Source organism: Phoxinus phoxinus (genome assembly GCF_949152265.1).
Source record: "Phoxinus phoxinus genome assembly, chromosome: 11".
NCBI classification, from domain to species: Eukaryota; Metazoa; Chordata; class Actinopteri; order Cypriniformes; family Leuciscidae; genus Phoxinus; species Phoxinus phoxinus.
In genome coordinates, this window is record NC_136886.1 from 24,339,873 (window position 1) to 24,358,048 (window position 18,176).

Sequence of the window (18,176 nt, forward strand, 5' to 3'; positions counted from 1 at the left end):
GCTGCTTGTGAGGAGTTTGGATTGAAGATCAGCCTCCAACAGTCTAGACTGCGAATTGGACATCCGTATTGGGAAAGCATCAACAACCTTCGGCAGGCTTAGTGAGAGAGTATGGAAGAACAATTCACTGTCTCTCCACCTAAAAATCAAAGTTTACGAGGCCTGTATTCTCAGCACTCTCCTGTACGGCAGTGAAACTTGGTGCACCTATAGCAGACATGAACAACGTCTGAACACTTTTAAATTTCGTTGTCTGCGCTCAATTATTGGCATAACTTGGAAGGATCATGTTTCAAATTCGGCTATCCTTTCCACGACTAAGAGCACAGACCTTTACACTATGTCGCTTACTATGGGCTGGCCACACCTACCGCATGGATGAAAACCGATTACCGAAAGCAATTCGGTATGGCGAAATTGCTGATGCCCCACGCCCAGTCGGCCGGCCGAAGCTCCGGTACAAGGATGTCCTGAAGCGTGACCTTCAGTCGTTCGGCTTTCCTAGCGAAACCTGGGAAACGCTTGCTGGTGACCGAGCAATGTGGCACGCCACCATTAGATCTGGTGCCAAAAGATCTTGCCAGCAGCAGTACACAGACTTTCTTAACAGTAGAAGACTGAAGCGCCATGCCAATCGTCGTCATCGACGCTAAGGGCCTGAATGAATGAACTTCCCATAACATTTGAACTGCGTTACCAATACTAAAATAATACACTCCACACTCTAAATTCTGTTTACAACAATATGTTAATTCTAGTATGAAAATGGTAGATAAATTGTCAATTCTCAAATAACTTCTAAATATTTATTTGAAAAATTATAATAACCATATCTTTGTGACAGTGTAATAACTTTTACTTTGAATAACCAATAGTCAAGAAAAATAATGAATCTTTGACAAATTGCTCAAATACTGTTAAAATGAAAACTAGGTTATCGTGATGTTGGATCTGGCTCTGTTACACAGTACATATTTTTTTATCACAAATGCACATTAATAAAACACTCAAAACAATGTAATAAGACAATACTGGACAGATTTAATTATTTTGTGGCACATGCTTGGAAAATGTTTAGAAAGAAGACAAAACAATGGTGGAGGTCTGGTTTCTAAAGGATAAAATACACTTATTTAGATCAATATGAAATCTTTAAAACAATTAAACAGTATCAGTGCAGTAAATAACAGTGTCAGATGTTTACCTGAAATTGTTTTGATGGCTAGTCAAGCATTATTTCACAGTATTTTAACCTATTACAAACTATATCACAACAAATGACAAAGTGATATATCATAATAAGTGAAAAAAAGTCTTCTGTACGGAAATCACTTTCTCTGAGCTTATGTACAGTTAGACATTTACAGGTACCATGTAAAACTATGAGACAAAAATCCACTTTAGAGCACTAAAATGCAATCATCTTTTTTGTGCAGTATATGTCCAGTATTTTATCAGTTAGTATTCAATGGTGACACACTTAGTCTTCAGATACTCATTCAGAGCTTCTTGACCTGTTGGGGAGAAATACACAGTTAAAAAGAAATACCTACCGGTACTCAAATGTATCAAAACAATTATATCATTCACACAATCTTACCCAAATCTTTGCCAAAGCCAGACTGTTTGAAGCCACCAAAAGGAGCTGCCACGTCTGTCTTGTTGTAAGTGTTGATAAACACCGTGCCGGCTTGAAGTTTTTCACTCACATACAGAGCCTTGCTGATGTCGCGTGTAAACACACCTGATGCTAAACCATATTCTGTAGTATTAGCCCTCTGCAGTACGTTGTCAACATCTCTGAATGAGGGACATTGGGGAAAAGGCAGTTAACAATGTTGCTTTTTGTCATGTTGTTACAATTCAAATAAAAAAAGCATGATGCATACAGTTAAATCCACTACAAATCATTAATCATTGCTGGAAGCTGAGTTTATATAGATTGACTGGTGTGAGACAATCAGCATTTTAGAGGTAAAAGTAGCTTGTTTTTACCAACCCATTGAATTTGGAGATGATCATGACGGGCCCAAAGGACTCCTCAACAGCAATATACATGTGATCCTGCACATCACTGAAAACAGTTGGTTCAAAGAAGAACCCTATAGAGATGGAAAGCGTAAGCAACTTTGCACTTTTCTTTCCCACTAAGACTAATGCAAATGCTCACACTCCCCTCACCTGGACGGTCTACTTGTTTCCCTCCACACACTAATCTTGCTCCTTCTTTGACCCCTTTTTCACAGTATTCCACTAGTTTGTCCAGATGGGCTTTGTGGTTCTGTGGGCCGTGGTCTGTGGAACGGTCTAGTGGATCACCAATCTTCATCTTCTTTATTTCACTAACCTACATAGATGTAGTTATATGATATGAGTTTTTAATTATAAAATGGTGAGTTATGAAGTCATCACAAATAATTATCTTGGTTAAATTATATTAAGAGGTTTCACCACTCATCCAGATTGTATGACTATACTTCAGATATAATATTAAAGCCATATCACAGTGACAAGAGTGTGTTATGACTATATATCAGCATAACTATGATTCAGTTGTAGGTAAGGAATCAAAAGGAATATATGTGAAAATAGACATTCAGCTTAAGAGGCTATTACATCTTCATTTATGTGTATTCCTTACCACTCTCTCCACAAAAGTGTCATGGATAGATTCCTCAATGAACAGTCTCCCTGCTGCAATGCAGTTCTCTCCCTTATTAAAGAACACAGAGCTCATACCCTGTAGACAAGAAGTGTGTGTGGAGGGTACATAACATGTCTGAGATTACAACATGACTTCGATAAACAAAGAATGTATTTTTAATATGATCATGCGTTCATGGTACTGAGGTGAACAAACCATTCTGACAGCCTTGTCCAGATCACAGTCATTAAAGATGATGAGAGGAGATTTCCCTCCTAGCTCAAGTGAAACCTTCTTCACATTGCTGACTGCACAGCTACAAGATAGACAAGCATTTTTAGGATTCCCAACTTTTATTTAAACCCTATTTGTAATTACCTTAAATGAAAAAAATGCTGTAAAAATAATATTGAATGTGTTTGTATAATTTATTCAGAGTTATTAAGATTAAAATATGATTAGAATAACTAGATTAAAATATGTGCCACTATTTTCAATTTGTGGCCCAAATGTGGCATCAAGACAAAATCTACAAAACTCTGAAAAGAAAAGAAGAGTCACAACCTTTTAAAAAGAGATGCTCATTCACCTTTTCATTATCTGTTTGCCAATCTCAGTGGAGCCGGTGAAACCCAGTTTTCGAACATCAGGGTGGTCAGACAGCCGCTGACCAACCACAGACCCTAAAATTGACATATTCAATAAATATTCGATTCATATATATATATAAGCAGACAGCCTTAAAAACAGCCAAATTCACTCAAAAAAATTAAATGCGCCAAGCATTTACAATAGTGATACTGAATGACATACAAAAAAAGTATATCAGTATATGAACTTTGTTGTGTATGCTTTGCATGTATATGCACCGGATCCTGGTAGTATGTTCACCACGCCCTTTGGAAACTTTGCCAGTGCAGTTAATTCGGCAAACTTGAGAGCAGTCAAAGGTGTGACCTAGAATTCAACACAGAAACAACACACAATTCTTCATTTCTGTTCCAAACATTGCTTGTGCATGTTTGTTTAGCATTAACTCCAATTTTTACCTGTGCAGGTTTGAGCACCACAGTGTTTCCAGCTGCCAGGCAGGCTGCAGTCTTCCATGCCAGCATCATTAATGGATAATTCCATGGAATGACAATGGCACACAAACTGAACATAAACAAGCAAGAGCTAAATATTCTCAACATTCTATCCAGATATAAAAAATACATAGCATTTAAGGTGACTTTTCATGGTGAGGTTGGAGTGTGAGTTTTCATTTTTATAGGGAGGGTTGATTTTACCCAATTGGCTCTTTCTTGGTGAAGGTAAGGTTTCGATTAGGCCGAGCCTGGTTGATAGGAATAGTGCAGCCCTGTGGAGAAAAAATATAGATCTTTCAGACACACACCAGAATAGGTTCATTATTTTGATACATTTTTAAAAATGTTACTAAAACAGTAGTTTCCAATCATATACTGTATAATAACAAAAGTATTTTTTTTTCAGTTTTGTTCTGGGATAATAGCTACCTTATATTAAAGGGATAGTTCACCCAAAAATGAAAATTCTGTCATTTACTCACCCTCAAGTCGTTTCAAACCTGTATGAATTTCTCTCTTCTGCTGAACACAAAAGAAAATATTTTGAAGAATATAGCTGCAAGGAGTCATTAAAGGGGCCGAGCACAAAGAAGGCACGACAAGTCACTACTGCATGGCTGGGAGCATCAGACCAACGGCAACAATGAGCATATTAAGATGATTTTAGGCAAAATACCTGAAAAATCAAATACAATCACTAATAATGTGATTTAATGTTTTATCACGTTTGACCAATAGGTGGCGATTACGAAAGTTTGGTCAGAATACGTTAAAGCGCTGCGGAGATATAGCCTCATGTCCAATTTGGCGGGTACTTCATCGAATTCGTTCGCGCATTATTCGAGAACTGTTTGCCGAATCAATTTGAATTCCATAGTTTTGTCGCCATGGTCTGAAGATGGTCTGGTTAAATTTTCGTAAAAATCGGAGCAACGGCCTAGGAGGAGTTTGAAAAAGCAGGTTTTTCACAAAATTCAAATGACGTCATATTAATTTGCAATCGAATCGTCATGAGCCAAGGAATCAGAAGGAAAAAAAAGGTGACAGTTCAGACTGTCCTCTATCTGTAGTATAAAAAATACTATGGAAGTCAATGGGGCCCATCAACTGTTTGGTTACTGACATTCTTTAAAATATATTATTTTGTGTTAAGCAGAAGAAAAAAAATTAATACAGGTTTGGAACAACTTGTAGGTGAGTAAATAATGACAGTGTTTACATTTTTGGTGAAACTAATCCTCTGGGTTCAATACAAGTTAGGCTGAATTAACAGAATCGAGAATTGAACCCGCAACCTTTGGGTTACCAGTCTGACTCTCAAACCATCTGGCCATGACTAAATGTGATACTTGTAGGCCTGGTTTCACAGACAGGGCTTAGATTAAGCCAGGATTAGGCCTTAGTTCTATTAGGACATTAAGTAGCTTTTATAAATGCGCCTTAGAAAAAAAAACATTACTGGTGTGCATCTTGAGACAAAACAATGGCACTGACATATTTTAAGATGTGTCAGTGCAAGTTACTTTCAGTTAAAACAGCTCAAACATGCATTTTAGTCTGGGACTAAGTTTAAGCCTTGTCTGTGAAACCAGGCAATACGGTAGTTTCTAAAACCACTTGAACGTTGATTCTTCTTTTAAAACTTGTGTATTATTTGAGCTGTAAAGTTATTCTCGTCATTTATACAGTCATTTTAGGGTATTATTTTGTTAGTATGAAAAATAAATCTAACCTTACACAGAAAAGGTTACTAAGTAAATTTTTTCCACACTAAATTCATGTTCCCTTTCGAGAACGGTCACTCGTATTGCGTAGCTATACGCAGTGGGGAAACTCCTTTCCTCAGATTATTGAAGCTTTTTTGTAAAAACACATTGCAGCTGCACAGAGAGCACAGTGAGTGTCTGGCTCACTCATAGGCTGCTGTGCTGCGGCAACTGCACATCCAATGGCGAGACGTGTGCGCCAATCGGATATCAGCACGCCAACACACGTCAGAGACCGCAAAAATGGGTGTGGCTGTGCCTATAAAAGGAGCCCAAATCCGCCATTATAGCAGATTTTCTCTACTTCAGTGACACTTCACGTCCCCGTCTCCTCTGAAGCAATCGCCTTGGAAACAAGCCTTCTCTGCTAGAACGAGCCATCACACAGCAGGCAGCGTCTTCACTCACCAGGAAGCCGCTTCTCTCCTGACGCCGTTCTCCTGCGGCCATCCGGCGATCAACGCTAAATCCTTTCTGCTACTATTACTGTGTGCACACATACAGTCTAAACGAGCAATTTCGCGAGCGTTGTTACAAATGCCTCGCTCCACATGCGGATGCCATCTGCACGAGGCCGATGGGCACACGGAGTGCGTCAAATGCCTGGGAACCGCCCATGCTGAAACTGCACTCTCTGCCGGTGGCTCTATGCCTGTCTCTGTGCTGCAGACGCGGCTAGCTCTCTCCAAAGACGGCTACGCCCCTCCTGTTGACAGCTGACAGCCTCCTTCAAAGCAGGCGCATTCACAACCCTCAGAAAGTTTCAGGAACTTCTCGGTCTCATGGCAGACGCATCACCAGTACTCCGTATTACTGCATAGCGTCCACTCCAGCACTGGCTCAAACGCCGTGTGCCAGACCATGCATGGCAGTCGGAGAGCCTGCACATTACAGTGAATCACGGTTGTTTACGGACCCTGATTCCCTGGTGGGCTCAGGACTGGTACCACGAGGGCGTGGCCATGGGGGTGGCCTCCAGGAGGAAAGAGGTTTTCGTAAAACCTAGGTTGGGGAGCGCTGCACGAGGGCAAGCTTGTCTCCGGCCTCTGGTCGAACATATCTTACATATCAACTGTCTGGAAATGAAAGCAGTTTGTTTGGCCCTGAAAGCATTTCTGTCAAACTTCAAAGGACACCATGTCTTAGTCCGCACGGACAACATGTCGGTGGTGTCATATATAAATCGCCAAAGTGGTCTCAGTTTCATTGTAAGTGCTCACTGTAAACCAAAACGAGGGACCATTTTTGTGGTAATCGATACTAAACCTGGAATTTATCTTTAAAGATTTAAAGGGCACATATTGCACTTTTACATGGTGTTTGAACATAAATGTGTGTTGGCAGTGTGTGTACACAACCACCCTATAATGATAAAAATCCAACCAGTGTTTTTTTTTTTAAATCCCCATAAATCATAAGCACTGTCTCAGAACGAGGGGGTGGTCAGAACATGTGACGTAGAATTGCGCAAGCCCCGCCCACGACTGTTGATTGACACTGCAGTTTGAGCATAGACCCGCCCTGAGTGAGCTGGACACAGTCTGCCATTGTTTTGACGCTGGAGCAGCTGTAGAATGTCTCCGAAAGCGATTGAGGTGTTTTGTTTGGCAGTCTTCATTTGCTCGTTGTTACTCAAGAATTGATCAGTGCAACTGCTCTCGTGATCCAGCTTACAGTCTCCGGAGCGACAGGACTAACGTTACTGGCAGAAATTAAAGTGAGAGCGAGCACTTTATGACAGCTCGAGCTCAGAGTCGTTTTACAGATATACAGTTTACCAGTTTATAAAGCACCCACTAACGTTATGTGTAACGTTACGGTACTGTTACGTTATGTGTAACGTTATGTTCCATGATAATGAAAAGGAGAGAGAGAGAGAGAGTTTATGGATAAGACTTAATGCGCACTTCTTATACTGTGTTTATTCTTAGTGATTTTCTGCAGTAAAACTAACGCTTCATCTTTTGTGTGATGTACAATAAACTTAATTGAACTCATCAGTATATTTTGGTCATCATTCAGACGGGGTCTACTACAGCAGGCTTGTATTAATAGTGGAGCAGATGGCAAATAAGTTATAAACGTAATTAAAATAAACATACCTGTTCTATCTCTATTCGGCATATATTCTCTAGCTCTGTGGGCATTATTGTCCGACTCAAACGGCGTTACTGTGAGTTTCTGTTTTGATATTATCATCTTTCTGTGAGCTGAGATTGCCATGGCTCTGAGTGTGAGCTGGTTAGGCTCCTCCCCCTGTGCGTGGATTAACTTTTAAAGGAGACACACTAAAACGGAGCGTTTTTCTCAGCCCCCCAAAAATGACAATTTAAACATGCTGTAAAAAATTATCTGTGGGGTATTTTGAGCTAAAACTTCACATACACACTCTCATACAAGACTTATTTTACATGTTGTGAAAAGGGGCATAATAGGTGCCCTTTAAAGGAACACTTCACCCATTTGCATTAGACTTTGTATCTTTAGAAACCCAGTCACATTTTCGAATGGTCATGGTTTATTCCCTTATTTTCCCCTGAGATGGGAGAAATAAGGATTTAAGTGTTCCACTTCCTGCTTTTTATGACGCAAAAATCGTCAATTTGCGTCATAAAAAGCAGGAAGTCAAATTTCTTTGAATAAGGGTAAGACTACAAACACTAGCTCATCATTTATCCAGTAGAAGGCGCTGTTCCGCATGTTTTCAACCCATCCATAGAGGGATCTCACTCACAGAATGTACATATAGTGTCAGCCATTCTTTATTTGGAAGCTAAGCTAAAAGTTTCTTATTCTGTGGAGAAAGCTGAGTAGTAGCGGTGACCATCCTCTTTTTCCCGTACATGTCCGGCCGTCGAGATCGTCCAAAATGTCCAGGATTCGGCTTTTGCTTTCTGCAGTCGCATTCATAGTTTACATGCACACCTTTTGTTTCAATCTAACGTTAACTGAATTCATTCCGATTGGTGAATCTGAATGTAGTGTTTACATGAACGCTAAACAAGTGATCGTTTGATGTGCGTTTTAACATTGCTAGGAAAATTCCCGCTCCTCCGTGAGAGATACGAGACCGGTGCGTCTCACAGGCGCCGGCGCCACTCATCAGTAATCACGCCACCGGGCTCGCATCGTTCTCCGCGGCCGTCAGTCTCGTTTCTGCTCGTCACAGTAAACATGAGGAATGGCGACTGTAGAACGCAAAAGCCGAATCCTGGACATTTTGGGCGACATCAAAATACTGGGCAGACTCACGGAGACTCACTAGTAACGTTAGCATAGCTGTGTTGTTTACTGCGATCTCTTACCGGTAGGCGTGGCCTCCTAGGGCAGCGAAGCAAGTGCATTCTGGGAGTTGTTGTCTTTCATCCCCATAAGCCAAAAATACATTTTCTGGCTTTTCTCAGTCTAGAAGGCTCCAAATTCAAAAATAATTTCACATTTCTTCTACATAAATGACCCATTTTAAATACACATTCATCTTTCCAGAGGTGAAGTGTTCCTTTAAGGCCCCTCTTATTATCCTTTGCAAAAAAATCTTTAAACAAGGTAACTAAATCTTGAAAAAACAGAATATATAGGCTACTTATAACAGAATATCCTAAATATGACACTGTGGCATACATTAAAACTGATGGCTGATAAATAAATATTCTAATAAATAATATAAACAGACACAAGCAAACCTGAATCTTGTCACACCACCCAGCAAAGTATCTGAATGTCTGGATAGACATTCCAATGTGTGTTTTGAGGGCAAGAGTATAGACTGCTCCAGAGTCTATGGATTCAATAGTGGCCAGCTCTTCCTGATGCTGCTCCATCAGATCAGCCAGTCTGGAGAATGCCCACATACACTACACAGTTATTTTCAGACCGATCTGTTGTAGACACTTTAATAACATGTGTATCGCTTGCAGAGACAAATAATCATCATCCATCATGTATACCGGTAGGGTAGTTGTATATTTCCTTTCTGTTGTCATCTTTGTTAAATTTCTTGATAAATTATAAGAGAACAGTTTAATCTTGCAAAAAGCTTTTAATAATTTTATAACTTTTTGTTAGCATGGACTGAGCAAAAATGATCTGAGTTCTATAAACATAAATGCAAATGAAATTAAGTGCAACAGAATTGGTTTGGAAATAAAAACCCAAATAAAGAGAAACAAACTCATACATATCTTGATGGGCTAAGCTTGAATGTTTATCATGCGTTTACCATTTCTGTCAAAATGACGATTAGGAATTATTTGTCATTTACTACTTAAATTCTGTAAATGATGAACGTTTTGGGTAACGAAACCAATGTTTAAACTGCAGTGTTAAAATATAAAATGCAATTAATTATGTACTTGTAGAGTAGTTTGCCTCTGTCTCTGGGGTTCATCTTGCCCCACTCTCCCTCATCAAATGCTTCTTTAGCTGCAGCCACTGCCTTTTCCACATCAGAGATCTGAGCTAAGGACACATCACAGATTGCCTACACACAAACACAAGCTGAAATTGAGCATGTGGAAAAGATAATGCAGATAGATTAAGAGTGGAAAAGTTTGTGTCCATTGTGTACCTGTCCATCGGTGGGGTTAATGGTCTTATAGGTCTTTCCCCCTTCAGCATCTACAAACTCGCCATTTATGAAAAGCTGGTGAGGGATTCGGATTGTCATATTGTTCAGATTTTTTTCTACCTACAAAAGACATGCAGATACTTGAATAGAAAGTACAAAATTAGAAATACACATTTAACAAAAAAAAACTGTATACTGTGATTGACTCATTAAATCAGTTATGGTTCTTTTGATCGCTCTACTCAAACTTGGATAACTATGGCAATTCTAGAGCTAATAAATGCAACTGAGTGGCACAGACCATTTATTAGTATAATCTCAAGTTAAGTTTAAACTACTATCCATTTAACAGGAGCAATACTAACATAGTCTACGTTGAACTCGTCTTCCTCATCCTCTCCTCTCAGCTTCCTCACACACATTTGAATGAACTCTTGAAAGCTTGCTGCCATGTAAACGTCCTCATTCTGCAACTGCAACTGTTTCGCCCTTAACTTCACCTCTTCCACCAGCCTACAGTATGAAAATAAGAAGAAAAAAAATATTTGAATTCTATAAAGGGAAAAGTGAGGAAAATAATGTATATTTACATGCATTATATATCATCAGAATTAGAAAATGATACATGCTCACATAATTACCTGACTACATCCATCGAAGCAGCACCAGACTTAAAGAATTCAGTAGTGTCTTCAATCTTCTCTACATTAGTCAAAATACTCTTCCACACCTCCTGGATAAAAATGCAATAAATACTACATGAGTCTTCTGTCTTCAACACGTTATCTTTCAGAATGTAAAAAACAAAACAAAAACAAAACTATTAGTATTTAATATGGGTACAAGGTTTGTAACATGCAGACACGCACACACAAAAAAATAATATTATGGTGACTAATGACAAAAAATGTACCCTCATCTGCTCAGCAAATTGTTTTTCATCCTCAGAAAGCTCCACAGTGGAACTGACACCAGCTTTAAAATACTGTGACGCTGCAATCATCTTCCCATCCTGAAACTGCAGGTTCTTCACAAGCAACTAAATGCATACATAAGTACAAACACACTTTATGTATAAATACACATTCACACGCATCTACAACCTCAGAAAAAAAATAGAATAAATGGTGTTCAACATACAGTATTCACACTAGTCCATATTGCATTGGTTCACTATCAAAGGTGTAAAATACATGGGGAAACCTTCTTCTTACGTTTAATAAAACAACAACATCTCACTTTCATAGTATTGTCAAAAAGTTTAAACAATCTTCAAAATATCATTGTGCTCCTCCACAGAAGAAAGAAAGTAATATAGGTTTGGAACAACAAAGGTGCATAAATAATGACAGTTTTGGGTGAAACATCCCTTTAAGGTTTTAGGGCCCCAAGTACATTTACATTTATGCCCATTAACATGTGGGCTAGAATTCTGCTGAATCCTTGCCTTAGGACAAAAAGAAATGTATAGCTCAGATTTCATTCTCAACTATAAAATATATTTAATCTGTATATTTTTTTATTTCCCCCCAAAAATTACTTTTTCAAAAGTATTCCTAGGCCGCTTGTCCAGTTCACACACAATTTGGTACAGATCTTCTAGAGACCCTCATGACAAAAACGTATCAAAGACATTTTGATTTGGTACTTAATTTCTAAGATGTGATCTAATTCATTTTTCAGCTGTGGTGACAATTTTTCATGGTGACATGCTGAAACATTGAGACTTCTGTCTAGCATGTTACATTGAAAATGCTTCTGATGCTGGGGGCTATATCTTAAGAAAAACCTATTTTGCAACTGTGCTCAAAGAAGTTGACATCTGACACTGAAGCAATTTTATCCACAGCATCAACAGGATATATTCTTTTGAATTCGTATATCTTAATCGTGGTCTCTTTACATGTGCTTGGGCCGTGAGCCCGTGACGATTGCAGCTTGCACTTAAAGGGATAGTTCACCCAAAAAAAAAAAAAAAAACAATAAAAAAAAAAAACTCTATTCCAAAAATAAATAAAAGCTGATTCCAACCTTTATGACTTTCCTTCTTGTGTAGAAGATGGAAAAAAATAATTTGGGAAATGTCTTTTTTTGTCCATACAATGGAAGTCATATGTCACCAAAACTTTTTGGTTACCAACATTCTTCACAATATCTTCTTTTGTGCACAGTAGAAGAAAGAAATAGTCATTATGTATGTTTAAGGTTTCGCCAGTCCTTTCACAATGACATTTTTACAGCAAATTTAAAAGCATAAAGTTTCTCCAAGTCCTTACCGTTTTGCCATCGTTCCCAAAGAGAACAAGGCCACTTTTGGTAACCTGACCGGGTCGACTTGCTCCAGGGATTTCCAGAGGTTGACCATTGCTGGAAGAATGGTCATTTTCCAACAGTGTTGATCCATAAAATGACACATTCTACCAGAAGAACGAAAACAACACTGTAGCATTTGACTAAGAGTGTCTACTACATGTCTGCTGTGCTGTTGTGCGTGCTCAACAGTTAGTTAAAACACTCACTTTGCTGTCAATCTCTGCCCAGGCTCCAGGGACTCTGTCATTCCCTCTGATCCAGTTATGAATGGCTTCTGCTGGCTGGTTCCAGTCAATCTATGCACCCAACCATAGACGGTTGTTGAAATGTTGTGTACAACACTTAGAATCAAACAAGCTATACATCTATATATTGACTGTTGTGCAGTGCTGGAGAAACTCCACCTTTGAATTTTCTTTCTTCTGAATACACTCATATGTGGCTCCTTCCTCGGGTTGCTTGATTCTCAGAGCTTTACCCGCTGCGATTAACCTGACTGCCTCCACCTACAGTAAAACAAAAACACACATAAGAATCCAAAAGTGCATATACAACAACTACATCAGACTACTTTCTGGACTTCAAATCCTGCTGTTCCTACATTAAAACAATGACTGATATGCTGTTTTAACTTAATGGATAGCAAATTATATTTTGCAATATGAGGCTGTAGATGTATCTGCAATAATCCACACCATGCCTTTGACTCCCTCTGGGAACAGGAAGCGTTTGTAGATGCTGTTTACATTGTCGTTCGGCTCAACATCGCATTCTCTTTGCAAAAGAATTGGTCCTGTGTCCAGTCCATCATCTGCCCAGAACACAGTAAACCCACCCTTCTTATCACCATGAATCAGAGTCCTTAGAGAAATACATACAAAATAACAAAGAGGAAATTATGTTAAAAGAACACATTTTTACATAATTTATATTACACCCTCATGCCGTTTATTACCAAAATATAACATGACTAAAGCGCTACAAAATACGTCTTCTGAAGCTAAAGCTAAATTTCCATATATTCAAAATTAACGTTTTATTGTTTTTAGTCTAAACATTCTAAGAGTCAACAAAGTTTACTTTCGGGAGATACATGCTTTTAAAAATTTTACTCTCTCTTTCCTGGGAATATAGTCCAGAAAAATTGATGATGATGCAATGCACTGGATATATTTTGTGAAATAAATTCTTTCAAGAACAAGAATGTAAAAAAAAAAAAAAAGAGACAATTGCAACTGTAATAGTAGTGTTGATGCTAAAAGCAGACAGTAAAAACACACCAATAGCCTACTTATGTTATACCCACCTGCCTCTCATTAGATCTTACTATCATACTTCTAATTATAGTTACCACACTCTCTTAAAAAACATGAAGAGAACACGCACACATACTGACCAGTTAATGGCAGAGGCACCTCTGTGTCTGGGTAGCAAGGAGGGATGATAAATTATGGAGCCGTGCTTTGGATGATCTATCACTTCCATAGGGATGAACTGAGAGCAGAAAGGTAGAACATTCAGTTCAGCACCAACTGCCTTATACTGATCCACCACCTCTGTGATGGCCTTTCCCTTCAGCCTCCAGCGGGGAAACTTGAACACTGGCACGCCATCTTTCTCGGCCTCGGTCGCTGGAGAAAGTTTAAAGATTTAGTTTAATTTGTGTAACCATGAAGTTTCCCCAAACCATCAGATTCATATGCGCAAAAAGAACAGTGCCGAAGCAAAACCAACTTCAAAAGAACTCTCTGCAAGAAACATGCAATTTTATATTTCAACCACAGATGGCGATAGAGAGTCCAAAGTTCTATAGCCTTGCTTTAATTCATAAATATCACAAGACATGACATTTAACAACCTGAAATAACCCTGTCATCATATAGGTCAAATTATTTTATATTTCAAGAGACTTATTATTGACCTTGACACATCGTGAGTTTTCTACTGCATGTTTTCTACATGTTGGCAACACCACATGATGTTTTTTTTAAATATTGTCATTCTTTTAATTACCAATTCTTTTTTTTTATCACCCAGACATATCCTACTTTTTGCCCCACAAAAATATCAAAATGAGTATTTATATATATTTTTTATATCATAAATGAAAAGGACAATATAATAAAAGCCTGTTCAGACCAAGAATGTTTGGTGCAAAAGCAGGGCCATTGTTGTTACATAAGAGTGTCGTTACGGTCCATTTTTTTGGTCTGAACAAATCACATGTGAAAAGCTCACCAAATTTTCATGGGGAATGTTTGTGTTGGTGTCAACAACAGTCCTTAACAGTCACATGAAGTTACATGAAATAAAGAGAATGAGAGACTTACCAAGTGGATCCACTTTTCCATCTTTGTCAGGAATGGTGAACACACCAACAATTGTGTGGCCGTCCTTCTTCAGTTCTTTATACACTTCTTGCCCAAAGAGACTCTGGCCAATCACGGAAATCTTCATCATAGATATTCACTGATATCTTAAATAAAAGGAACACACATTATATTGACTAGTCATACTACAACTATAAAATATTATCATTACTACAAATAGTAGCATATTAGAATACATTATAAAATAGTTTGAAGACCTCTTCCGCAAGCAGTTAATTGAAACAAATTTACTTCATATAACTTTTTTTTAAGAAAAAAACTTTCTGCATTCTACTTCTCTTGCTTGTTTACTTCTCTGTCCGTTTAATCCCACCGGTCACAATTGTGACCGCATATTTTTTCTTATTTCTGGAAGCTCTAAAAGTGTTGTTATTGGCTTTGGGCAAGAAATTCAACTTTTAAAAGAAAAAATAGATTGTTTTGATTAAAATGTATAAATGTCATGTGACTGGTGTGAAAGGTCACATGACTAGATCAGTTTATTTTCTGCTTGCACATCTAGAAGAAGATGTCTTCCTCACACTACTATAAAAAGTAGTATATAAAACACCTTAATTAAAAGATAGAACTATCAAATTTTGTACATATATTCTTTAAAGGGTCTACTACTGATATATTTTGAGAATTATACTCCTGCATATATATTTTGCTCGTAAGACACGTAAATTTGTTAACGGTCACAATTGTGACCGGTAGTATAACACAGTGTTTCAGTTGAAAACACAGGTTTTGGCTGTTAATCCTAGTTATCAATTGTTTATTATTACACAGTTTAAAACTATCAGATGTGTTGGACCTTCTAGACGTACATGACGGGTATCAAAACTTGTAATTTAGAACTTTGAAAATATAGTTGGTTCTTATGATGTAGCCTATTGCTTGTCAATTCACTTTGGAATGACTAAATGTAAATGTTTGAGAGCTTCACAAGGCTACCCTTGTTATGCAAGACCATGTTCAAGGGAAAGTCAGGTAGTCTGGCCTACCACTTTACTCTGCTCAAAGCAGAACCTTCCAAAACTGTTGCTTAGTGAATTAGTGTTTGTGTTGGTAATAATGAGCAAAGTGTGAATAGGGAATTCACTTAGCTAGTGTTGCTAGCTTTCACAAAAATACATTTGGGGGCTCAAGCCGAGCCTCGGGTTCGAGCCTCCTCCAAGGAAAGCAAGCCAAGTTAGTTTACTATTAACCTTTAAGGCTGAATGGGCAGGCGAACTAGTGAAATAATATATAGCACTAAAATGTCCAGCTATTACACCCAGAAATAGAAATGCAAACTTTTATTTGTATTTTGTATTTGGTATTGTAACAGCCTTATTTCCAGCAAAAATAACTCTATTGTGATATATATTATCATGATGACATAAAATAACTATGATATAAGAATTTGGTTGTTAAAAGATGTAATTGATTCTGTGGGACTTCAAAGATACGGGCAAACAAATAGATTTGTTTGTGAATGACAAACTGATGATAAAGGGGTCCTTCAGTTCAGCATGTTAATCAATCTTGTGCATCAAGTAGCCATTGGGGTGGGGGGGTGGGGGGTGCAGAATAATGATTCTTATTTATTAATGTAGGCCATTCATAGGACTGATGTAAGGGCATTATTGAAATCTTACATTAAGACTATTACTATTTTTTCTTTAACTTCTATACTTTTGTATTACTTTTTCTATATGCCCAATTGACAAAATGGGGGATTAAATCTTCTATCATTGTCATGGTTCGACAATTCGAACTGATTCGTTTTGTAGACTCGAAACGAACGACTCAAATTGTGAAACCGGTTCAACTGGTGTAGGCTACTGAAAATAACTGGTTCAAATAAAGATTCGACTCGTTCAAATTACTACACCATGAAAGAGCATTCCAATCAGAATAAGTATTTAAAAGTGAGTCAGGGCAAAAAAACACAATAACTAAATATATATATCAAAGCGTAGTGAGTGACCAACGGAAAAGTTATAGGGATAATGTAACCCAAGAATGACCATGCAGGGTCAAACAAAGTTCGATCAACTCGATACGCCCACCAAAACAATATAAAAATGAAAACGTGAAGCCATTTCATTCAGATTTATTCATCAGCTCTTCCACAATTAAAGTCACAATTATTTTCAAGGAAATAAACTATTGATTCAAGTTTTGCTAACACATTCATAACTCATAAGTGCGATCATGCAAATCTCTCCCCTTATTTACACAGATTGTATCATGCACAACACATTTCGCTAAGGCAACTAGTTTACGACTACACGACACGAAACGAGAGTGTGTCCTTTGTCAAGGGAATGTGTCATTGCAAACACTGTAGTCTACATGTACTAGATATTAATCGTATCATACCTTTGCACGTCCAGATCAGAGTTGTTCCTCTGCAACTGCAAGAAAGGAGGATTCAGCAGACCCTGTTGCTGCTTATTTGCAAGAGGCCAGCGATCAGACTACCAATAGCGTTATTACAACCGCAAGGGGGAGGAACCGAAAGTTTCCGCTTCCACAGTTATAGAAGGATATGGTGAAATCTTTGTGAATAAAAAACATGACAAGAATGCAAGCTTTTGTGTGTTTTTATAAGAATAAGCCAGATTATAATAGCCTAGCAATAAAATGTAGCCTGAATTTAAGGGCCAAAATAGGCTATAGCCTATAGCTCAACTTGACTGTATAAAGTTTATTGACCTGACTATCTGTCTGGGCAGTGATTCAGACCTGGCAATTTAACAAGCCTTGGATGAGGAAATTCTTGATTCTGTAGTATTTTAGTCAAATATTGCATATTATGTGATAACGTGAGATTTCCTGAAGAGCAGAACACTCAAATTACAAAGAAGTTATGTAATATGTCTGCAATATTGCCATTTTATGTAACTTTGTTTTGGGAAAATAGACTACACAGCTTGTCTAAAATTATTGTATAAAATTATGTAAGCTATTATATAGGCCTAATAGCATAAAAAAATAAAAAAATTTGGTTAATAAAAAAAAAATCCCCTCCAAACCATGTGTGTCAATGAATAGATTACCTTGAAATGCTTGAGTACAACTGTAACTGACATATTCTTCATATTCTTATTTATATTGTATATATTTTTTAAAAGTTCACTTGATTGATTACAGAGAACAAATCAAATGAGATGTTATCAATGAGATGTTTTATTGGCCCGATACAATGGTTTAAGTCTCCAAAACTGTGATCAGATGGCACATAAGTACAACTTAGAATACATGACATCATGGGCTCAATCAAAATTAAATCAAAATTCAAATCAAAAACATAGAATACATGGCATGATGCATCAACACCATCACGTGTCAGGAAGCTTAAACTGGATCGTGGTTTGATCTTCCAGAGTGACAATGATCCAAAGCACACATCAAAATCAACATAAAAATGGTTCACTG

At 37.8% G+C, this 18,176-nt stretch overlaps 1 protein-coding gene across 1 annotated transcript; it reads right to left on the minus strand.

Annotated features, from left to right (window-relative positions):
- Nucleotides 1–1,021: 1,021 nt before the first annotated feature.
- aldh1l1 (aldehyde dehydrogenase 1 family, member L1) lies at nucleotides 1,022–17,249 on the minus strand. The gene is made up of 23 exons (XM_079629077.1): nucleotides 17,118–17,249; nucleotides 14,709–14,854; nucleotides 13,775–14,009; nucleotides 13,074–13,239; nucleotides 12,783–12,884; nucleotides 12,585–12,674; nucleotides 12,342–12,482; nucleotides 10,979–11,104; nucleotides 10,707–10,798; nucleotides 10,431–10,578; nucleotides 10,066–10,185; nucleotides 9,851–9,978; nucleotides 9,182–9,332; nucleotides 3,934–4,004; nucleotides 3,694–3,799; nucleotides 3,514–3,601; nucleotides 3,234–3,327; nucleotides 2,861–2,960; nucleotides 2,642–2,740; nucleotides 2,182–2,347; nucleotides 2,000–2,102; nucleotides 1,601–1,800; nucleotides 1,022–1,514 (listed from the first exon to the last, which is right to left on the minus strand). Exons 2-23 carry the CDS (start codon nucleotides 14,836–14,838, stop codon nucleotides 1,459–1,461), a joined length of 2,712 nt encoding a protein of 903 aa, XP_079485203.1. The 5' UTR covers nucleotides 14,839–14,854; nucleotides 17,118–17,249; the 3' UTR covers nucleotides 1,022–1,458.
- Nucleotides 17,250–18,176: the final 927 nt, after the last annotated feature.